General features: G+C 52.5%; 1 protein-coding gene across 1 annotated transcript; it reads left to right on the top strand.

Annotated features, from left to right (window-relative positions):
- The first annotated feature begins 4,316 nt into the window (after positions 1-4,316).
- On the top strand, positions 4,317-5,408 carry LOC127303699 (BTB/POZ and MATH domain-containing protein 3-like). Its single transcript, XM_051334407.1, has one exon. The coding sequence runs from the start codon at positions 4,317-4,319 to the stop codon at positions 5,406-5,408; it is 1,092 nt and encodes a 363-aa protein (XP_051190367.1).
- Positions 5,409-10,043: the final 4,635 nt, after the last annotated feature.

Below are 10,043 nucleotides of genomic sequence, written 5' to 3'. Positions count from 1 at the left end.
AGCAACTACCTTCTTCATCTGCTCCTCTTTGAATCCCATTGACGTGGGCATAACCCTTCGGGTACTTGACATTGCCATACCCGGTGCAAACTATGAAGCTGGACCAGCACGAGGACTCGACAAGCTGGACCTGCACGCGTCTCAACTTGGACTACAAGGAAAGAAGACTCCAATACGAATCCTACTAGGACTCTTGTAAACCCTAGCTTGGCTGATATATAAAGCCAAGCAGGGGCACCCCTTAGGGGACAGAATCAGAAACATAAATCATAGAGGCGACACGCCTAGACACCGCAACCCGCGGATTAGAACTAGACTAGATACAACAACTCCGCCTATGGCGGCCCCCTGTACACATATATTCATATACTGAATTGCTAGCCGGACGTAGCGATCCTCCACCGCGGGGACGTGAACCTGGGTACATCGTGTACCGCCTCGCTCCCGGAACTTCCGTCGTCGCCTTTCTCTAAAACCCAAGCCCCTCATGGTGGACATTACCGAGGAACCGCCTCGTCACCCATGTTAAAACAGACGCCGCTATGGACGAGCTGAACCAACCGGTTCAGCACAAACTCTAAAAACTCAGGTTTTCAAACCATGCCAGGTTTGTTTGAAAGCAGACAACGATGACCATTGACAATACAAGCAGAAAGATCAGGGGAGCCCAATGGTATGATCGCCTACATGACAAATAACAGCACATCAATGAACTAACTCTACCACATCCTTAAGCACTAGCACATCAATAAACTACCACTACCACATCGACGTCCTTAAGCATTAGCACATCAATGAACTACCACTACCACTACCACTACCACATCCTTGAGCAGTACCATATCAATGAACAACGAGAAAAGAAAGAACGGCCTTAAAGTCAGAGGAGTCACACGCAGCACCGAGGTCGAGGAAGCAGGGGACCATGGCGAAGATGTAGGCAGCACCACCGTCCCAGTGGAAGAATCAAATGCAACGGCGACAACCGTCCCCGTGGTAGAGTCAGATGCAACCTGGACAACCTCGACAACCTCGACCGGCGGCGAAGGAATGACCTACAATGGATTCGTTTAGACCCGTACCCAAAAGATCTAGATCTAAGACTAGGGTTTGCATAAGCTTACCACGACCGAAGTCATCGAAGCAGAGGAAGAAGACGACCATCCGTGGCTAGTAGCCGCAGCCATAGCCACCATCGCCGCTGCAAACCTCGCCGACCGTGTGGGTGAGGAAGAGTCGGCCATGTCGCTAGATCGGGAAGGGTGGATGAGCTCGAAATAGAGGGGAGATGGGGGATTTGGATTTGGCGGTGAGAGAGCCGCCCCTATATAAGGTGGCAAAATTAGAGTGCGGTGACCGAATTCATCCCACCGAGATTTCGCCTCCCGCGCCATCTCCCGCGGTGGCTCTGCGGGAACGCGGCGTTGTCGACTTTTGCGGAGATGAGGGTGACTCGCTAGAAACGGCCGATCCGGGCGCTCTTCTAGGGCCTGGCCCGAGGATGCTTTTCCTGCAACAACGCGGGCTTGGCCATGTAACTAAACGGATCGAAAATTGATGGCCCGATGCGAGCCAAGGCGAAGCCAGGCTACCAAACGCGCCCATAGTATGTCAGGAACACTTGTATTCTGATCCCTGTCTGACTGCATTTTTGGGATGAACGGTTGTTTTTGCTCTGACTGTTGGGACCTCCCATACAGTCAAGTCTTCAATTTTTTTAAAAGTGATATAATTATTTGTTCATTGTATTTCCTTGCAGTGTGGTTCTTTAGTTGACAAACTTATTATTCATGTCCACGGTTTATTTTGGTTTGCTAGCTTTTGAAACTTTTTTTATCAGACGGCATCTGAAGAACCCTCAACGAGTACAGCAGACATAGTAAGTGAGCACACAGTAGACCGCAATTGGAGAAGCTGTCTGTTTCTTCCTTTCTTGAAATTCTGGAGAATTGTTCTTTGTGGAGATTTACACACAGGAAGTGCGATACTGAAACAAGCGACGGTGCAAATGGAGATTTACACACAGGAAGCGCGATACTGAAACAAGCGACGGTGCAAATGCAAATAGTACTTGGAATATCCGTGGTACTCCTATGCACTTCTTAATTATCAAAAGTTTCAGAAATCACTTAAATAATTTCCTTAGCCAATAAATCAATTAACCATCACACATAATCATAGTAACAGATAAGAAATGCCACTTGTAACTATCCAAACTCCCCACGAAAGATTGCAATCAGAAACTGAATCCAATAGAGAGACACATAACAGTGCAAGCACCCTATTCACTAACTGCATGGCACTGATGTTCCAAGAGCACAAGCCTCTGGCTTCACTATAGCATCCTCCCTAAAGGAGTCAGTTTCGGCTTAATTGAGTGTCCCTTAAAAGAAGCCCTCTGGCTTCACTATAACATCCTCCGAGCTCGAGCCCCGGGGCAGCTGGTGGAGGCCGGGCCTTTGAGCAGCCGGTCCATGCGGCCTAAGAAGTAAGAACATACACGAGGTGCCACCGTCAAATCCGGCACCACCCTAGAAGATCCAGCAACACCGCTGCAAATCCGGCCACTGGAGGGAAAAAAACTCATCTCCTGGATCGGATTTTACAAGGAGGATGCGACGACGCGCGAGATGAAAAGCAGGGTGGTGGCGACGCGCGCGAGGGAGAGAGCGGCGTGCGATGGAGAATATCAACAATGCTGGTCGAGCGAGGTGAATGCGAGCGAGTGAGAAAGGAATGCGGGGAGCGAGTCGAGGTGATGTCCGAGCGAGGCAAGGGAGGGGCAAATTTATAAAATCGAAATGTATCGCTAGCTTTGCGGAACGTGACCATGGAATGCTTCCGCGACTTAAAAAGGTGAACAGATGGAGTATTAGTTTGCTATAGTACTCATTGTACTTCCGTTCATTCCAAAGTAAGTATCATAGATTTGTCTAGATTTACATGTATTTAGACGGTGTTTTAGTGTATAAGTGGTACATTCGAATCTAGACAAAAATTGTGAAACAGTGGTAGTTTTTTTTAGAGTTAGCAGTGCATGAGGGAGTTAGCTGTAGCCGAGTCCGGCTATAAGAGCAGGTCTAACAGGCCCCTTATAACCCGCCCACCCCGTAAAATTCCGGCGACATACGGGGCAGGCGCGGTTTGGGCCGTCTAGCAGGCCCCGTATTCGGGCCGCCCCGTTTCGGCGGAATACGGGGCCCAGGAAATCGGCCCCTCCGCCCACTATTTATGCTGGGCGCAGGTGCGAGTGAGGGGTTAACCCCTCACTCGCAACCCTAGCTCCGCCGTGCGCCGCCGCCTCCACCCCGCTCCGGCGAGCAATTCCTCCGTCCCCCGCGCCGCATTCGACCCCAGCCCCGGCATGGACGCCCGCCGCCGCAGTAGCGCCTCGCCGGCGAGCGGATCGAAGCGATCCCGCTCGCCGGACAACGTGGAGGACGCGTGGCGGCTTTTTTGCAAAAGATCCGCCGCAGGCAGCCGCCGCGCGGCCTGCAAGTACGACGGCGGGGAGTTCGTGCCGGAGAAGCTCGTCGACTTCACGCGGGGCGGCCGCTGGTACCACGAGGACCCGCCGCTCAAGCCGATGAGTGGCCCGAAGTTCTCGGCGTGGCTCGCCGAGTGGGAGCGCCAACGCCGGGTGAGCGAGGCGTGGAGGGCGATGATCGGGAGCACCAGCGGCGGAGGTGCCCCGCTCGCCGGCGAGGAGGAGGAGGAAGCCGAGGAGGACCAGGACCCCGCCTTGTTGAAGGCGATTCAAGACTCCCTCAAGGAAGCCGCCGAGAAGGACAAGGCGGAGGAGGAAGAAAAGGCGGCGACCATCGCCGCCGTGAAGGAGGCGGAGGCGCGGGCGGCGCAGGCGCAGGCGGAGGCCGATGGGTTCATCATCGACCTCTCCGACTAGAAGTCGCGATCCTATCGCGCATTTTGTATGTATGTAGGTACGTCGATTTCTATGTATGATCGACGAACGATGAATGAAACTTTCCCGCGGTTTTAAATTTACAAATATACGGGATCAAATACGGGTTCTGCTAGACGGAGCGGTGTCTGATCGACCATTTTTTTTATACGGGGCGAATTTCGAGCGTTATACGGGGCAGAAAAGTAAGGGGCCTGTTAGACATGCTCTAAGTACTAGTAGCTGTTAGATTCCGTGTACGTAGAGAAGTTGTACACCTGTACGATCCAGAGTCGGCCGATGTTGCTCTTTATAAGCACGGAAGATCATAGCCTTGTAACTAGTTGCAGAAAATAAAGAGACGCGCAGAGGCAGGCCGGAGGTGTAACTGAAGCCAAACGTTCCGCTGCGTCCGATGTCATCCTCCGGCGGCGGCATGCTGCCGCGCACTGCGTCTGCAGTAGTCGCAACAAGCATGACGGTCTCTCACGATATGGTGATAAGCGGCTACTCCACCACCAAAATGTGCTATTTCCGCGGCACGTACATCAAATCTGCAAAATTCGTCGCCGGAGGCCGTCGCTGGTACCTGCGGTACTACCCTAACGGCTGCTCACCAAAAGACTACGGGAGTGTAACATTCTTACTGTACCATGATCGCGACGCCGCCGCCAACGAAGACGAAGTGCCAGTGGTCTACCAGATCTTCTTGCTCGGCCCGGACGGCAATCCGGTACCGGAGTACAAAAGCACCCTACGGATGATCTACGCCGAACCATCAAACTACGGACTCGGATTCATCACCAACAAGGCCCTGGAGGAGTCGGCTTACCTCAGGGACGATGCCTTCAGCGTCAGGTGCGAATTCCGCGTGCCCATAATCGACCGGCGGCTGAACGAGGAGGCGCCGCCGAACAGTCCTACTCCGACTCATGTACCCGCCGACGTGCACGAGGGTCTGATCCGCTTCATCTCCGACGACGTGCCCACGGACGTGTCCCTCGAGGTCGGCGACGAAACCTTCCGGGCGCACCGGCGGTTCCTCGCTGCTCAGTCGCCGGTGTTTGCGGCGTTGTTCACCGGGCCAATGAGAGAGAACACCGCCCCTTCGGTTCGGATCCACGACATGGAGCCTCAGGTGTTCAAGGCGATGCTCGACTTCATCTACAGAGGCAACCTACCGCCTGCTGTCGACCAGGGCGACGACGGAGTCGCCATGACTCAACATCTGCTCGTTGCGGCGGACAGGTACGACCTTGAGAGGCTCAAGTCCGTCTGTTCGGAGAAGCTACGCTTACACATTAGCACGAGCAGCGTGGCTGCTACTCTGGAGCTGGCTCACCGGCATGGTTGTCCTGCGCTCAGGGACGCATGTTACAATTTCCTTGCTCCACCTAAAGGCAATCTAAAAGCGATTCTCAAGAGCGGGGGATTTGAGCAACTCATCATCGATTACCCCTCGGTTGTAGTGGAGCTATTAGCCAGGGTTGCTCCCTCACCTCATTGACTTCAAACTTACGCAATGGTAGTCAATGGATAGTGAATTTCATGGTGTAATATCTTTTTCTTTCCTTAATTTATTGACACTACAAAGGTCAATCAAGGTTTCATAAAATCTCATCTTCTATGGGTTCCATTTCTACCTGCATTGGTCCTATGCGCTGACCAAATTCATGTAGGATAACGTTGCATAGAAAACAAAAAATTTCCTACCGCGAACACGCAATCCAATCCAAGATGCAATCTAGAAGACGGTAGCAACGAGGGGATTATCGAGTCTCACCCTTGAAGAGATTCCAAAGCCTATAAGATGAGGCTCTTGTTGCTGCGGTAGACGTTCACTTGCCGCTTGCAAAAGCGCGTAGAAGATCTTGATCACGGCGCCACGAACGGGCAGCACCTCCGTACTCGGTCACACGTTCGGTTGTTGATGAAGATGACGTCCACCTCCCCGTTCCAGCGGGCAGCGGAAGTAGTAGCTCCTCTTGAATCCGACAGCACGACGGCGTGGTGTCGGTGGTGGTGGAGAAATCCGGCGGAGCTTCGCTAAGCGTGCGGGATGTGGTGGAGGAGAGAGGGCCGCTAGGGTTTGGGAGAGGGGGGCGCCGGCCACTAGGGGTGCGGCCACCTTGGTGGTTCTTGGGGTGGCCGGCCCCCTCCCCTTGTCCCTCATTATATAGGTGGAAGCCCCAAGTGTTGGACTACAAGTCTCCGAATAAGACCCGAACCCAAAACCTTCCATGTGATAGGGAAACCTACCCAAGGTGGGAATCCCACTTGGGGTGGGATTCCCCCCTTCCATGTGGGGGGTGGCCGGCCCCCATAGGGGGAGTCCACTTGGGACTCCTCCCCCTCTAGGGTTGGCCGGCCATGGAGGTGGAGTCCCTTTGGGACTCCGCCTTCCATAGTGGTTTCTTCCGGACTTTTCTAGAACCTTCTAGAACCTTTCATAGAACCTTCCGGATCATTTTAAATCTCATAAAATGACTTCCTATATATGAATCTTATTCTCCGGACCATTCCGGGACTCCTCGTGATGTCCGGGATCTTATCCGGGACTCCGAACAAATATTCGAACTCCATTCCATATTCAAGTTCTACCATTTTAACATCCAACTTTAAGTGTGTCACCCTACGGTTCGCGAACTATGCGGACATGGTTGAGTACTCACTCCGACCAATAACCAATAGCGGGATCTGGAGATCCATAATGGCTCCCACATATTTAACGATGACTTTAGTGATCGAATGAACCATTCACATACGATACCAATTCCCTTTGTCACGCGATATTTTACTTGTCCGAGGTTTGATCATCGGTATCACTTTATACCTTGTTCAACCTCGTCTCCTGACAAGTACTCTTTACTCGTACCGTGGTATGTGGTCTCTTATGAACTTATTCATGTGCTTGCAAGACATTAGACGACATTCCACCGAGAGGGCCCAGAGTATATCTATCCGTCATCGGGATGGACAAATCCCACTGTTGATCCATATGCCTCAACTCATACTTTTCGGATACTTAATCCCACCTTTATAACCACCCATTTACGCAGTGGCGTTTGGTGTAATCAAAGTACCTTTCCGGTAAAAGTGATTTACATGATCTCATGGTCATAAGGACTAGGTAACTATGTATCGAAAGCTTATAGCAAATAACTTAATGACGTGATCTTATGCTACGCTTAATTGGGTGTGTCCATTACATCATTCATATAATGATATAACCTTGTTATTAATAACATCCAATGTTCATGATTATGAAACTAATCATCCATTAATCAACAAGCTAGTTAAGAGGCATACTAGGGACTCTTTGTTGTTTACATATCACACATGTACTAATGTTTCGGTTAATACAATTATAGCATGATATATAAGCATTTATCATAAATATAAAGATATATAATAACCACTTTTATTATTGCCTCTTGGGCATATCTCCTTCAATTCAACCTCAGAGCTGCACTTGTATTTAAACAATCTAGACGGAAGGCTCGAAATGAGCCCGGCTTTGAACTAACGAAGCCATAAACCGGCCAGGAGTTACACCAAGAGATACAACACACACCAAACGCAAACCGAAAACTAACAACAAAAGACAACACAAAAGAACGCCGAAAAGCGTCTGGTTGAGGGAGCCTTGTCTTCTGTTGCACCGGAGCGAGCACGTCCTAGTCCACGCCGACAAACCTCCTAAACATCAACACCACAACTCAAGGGGGACTCGACGACGGGTCAACAGCCTAGCAGAACTTGAGGATCCAAAGGGGAGGGGGTCTTGGGCGACTCCTCCAAGAAGGTGCATGGCGCACGAGTGCGTCATCGTCGTCGGCAGAGACCGAGGTCCTGCAAAGCTTTCACCCAGACCCCGAACCACCACCCCCGAGCTCGGGTTAGGTCCAGAACAGAAACACAACACCTTCCACTGGCATTGGGATAAGCACACCGACCGAAACTACGACCTAGCAGAGCCCCCCAAGGCACTAAGCGAGCAATCAGCTACCGAAGCAAGGTCGTGTATAGGCAGCCAGGCTGACGACGCGAGGGGACTGGAACACCAGCGAGAGATCAAAGGGTGATCCACAAGACACTACAAGAGAAGCTTGCCCAAAGTGGGGCCATCAAGATTAGCAGGTTGAGGCGGAGGGACGAAATCCATCACTTCGAAACGGGGGATCCACATCGGGACGCCTTCACCAAGGGAACTGAAAGGTGACGCCGTCACGGGCAATGGCAAGGCCATGCGTAGCTTTCGCCTAGATCCCACCGGGTTGAAATCTGGTCGCTGTCGCGAGGATGCAGAGCGGACATAACAAAACTCGCTACCGCACCTCCAACCCAAGCCACACTATGACCTAGCCCCAGCCAAAGTCACCCACAGGAGGGGCGCAAGAGCTGGTTAGCCAACCCGGCCAGACCCGGAAACAGTCGTCGCTCGACGCTGGATCGGCGACACCACGATGGCTGCAACATCCACAGCATGCCAAACCCTGCAGTAGCGCGACCACAATAGATCGGAGGGAGAAACTACAGCTGCAAGAGCAGCTGCAGTACATGCTGCCTACCCGGCGAGCACGCGCCGACTTAGGAACCCTGTTCCAGAAAAAGCCGGACAAGACGGACGTAGAGGTTGCAAGATTTCGCCAATGCAGAGCAACATATCCGGGGCCGATAGCCAACGCCGCGACCGAAGGTCACCACGCCCGTTACGACTGAAGGAATTCCGGCCAGACCCTACCAGGCCCAGATCTGGGCCCACAAGCCCAGATCTGGCCGAAACCCTAAGGCCCAAGCCCACAACAGCCGCCGGCTGGAGCAGCACCACGCGGGGGCGCCGCCGCCGTCGACATCCACCATGCCGCTAGGACCGAGCCGGAGCAGCGCCGGCCTAAGCCATCGCCGACACGCCCCCCACTGTGAGGCCGCGGCCCGCCCCAACTGGCCTGCCTGACGCGCGGGAGGGGAGCGACCATGGCGCGATGCGGAGCGTGGAGACGAGGCGCCGCTGCGACCGCACGGCCCGCCGCCCGCGGCATCAGCCGGAGACTGCGCCGCGCTTCGCCGCGGATAGGACGGGGCTGCCCCGCCGGGCCGCCTAGCATGGAGAGAAGAGGAGCACCGCCGCCGCTAGCACCGCGAGGGCTTCGCCCGGCGGCCGGGGAGGAGTGGGAGGCGGGGCGATGTGCCTCTCGGGCGAGGTGGGGCGCCCCGGTCGCCTCGGGGTGGTGACGGGAACGGAGCCTGACCCGGGGTATTCAAACAATCTAGAACTAAAATGTCGCAGGTCGTATATTTTTTTTAGGTAAAATTGATTAAGTTTGCCTCCCAAAACGCCATCCACCGATACGCACGACACATAGACAACGACACTTAAAGCGTATTTAAAGTTTTAGATTGTTGGCATCGTGTAGTACAACCAATTATGGTCCGTACGAGCCCTTTTGGGGATTTCCTAGTTCTCTAAGTTCGTGCTCAAGTCCTACACTGTTTGATACATCGTGATTTATACATATAAGTTGTAAAAGGTTGGTTGCAATCGAGTCTTTTTTGGTTTACAAATGGGGTCGTAACTGATATTTTTTTCAGCTGTAAGTGGGGACGTAACAAAGCAAATGATCCCAACTATTAGATTTGCATTGTGATTCGTGTTAGTCATGAGTTGGAACATGAGCTGCAACTGAGATTTGATGACATCATCTAACTGAGAACGAAGTTAGTTCTCGGTTCACTGAGAAATAGTTACACCCTTTTCCAAAAAAGAAATGCTTTTAACGTCATGGACTCCTATTCTTGAAAGAAACCTTTAAAAAAAATGAGGAAGTGAATGAACGAGATAGTTCTCACTTTCCTTCTTCCCCTCCTCTCTTATCTACACCTTGAGAGTCCTCTTCTCTTCCCAGCTCCCCTCTCGCCGTCCTCCGGTGACATCGCCAGCTGGAGTGATTGGGAGAGGCGATGCAGCATCCCATGTTAGTATGGTACTCTAGATCTAGGAGAGTGTTGTTATGTCGAAGGGATCTAGTTGGCCGATGCATCTGAGCTGCGTCAGTCGACTGGTCGTGGTGTTGTTCCTCACCATGGAGCTCCAGAGTTTGGAGCCGGAGACGGGGAGGAGTTTCTCTGCGTCGTCTCTTTT

The sequence above is a fragment of the Lolium perenne genome, chromosome 5 (genome assembly GCF_019359855.2).
Source record: "Lolium perenne isolate Kyuss_39 chromosome 5, Kyuss_2.0, whole genome shotgun sequence".
NCBI lineage: Eukaryota > Viridiplantae > Streptophyta > Magnoliopsida > Poales > Poaceae > Lolium > Lolium perenne.
This window is presented reverse-complemented; position numbering and strand designations above follow the sequence as displayed.

Coding starts and splice junctions, on each gene's coding strand:
- LOC127303699 (XM_051334407.1), top strand. CDS start 4,317: ATGTCATCCTCCGGCGGCGGCATGCTGCCGCGCACTGCGTCTGCAGTA.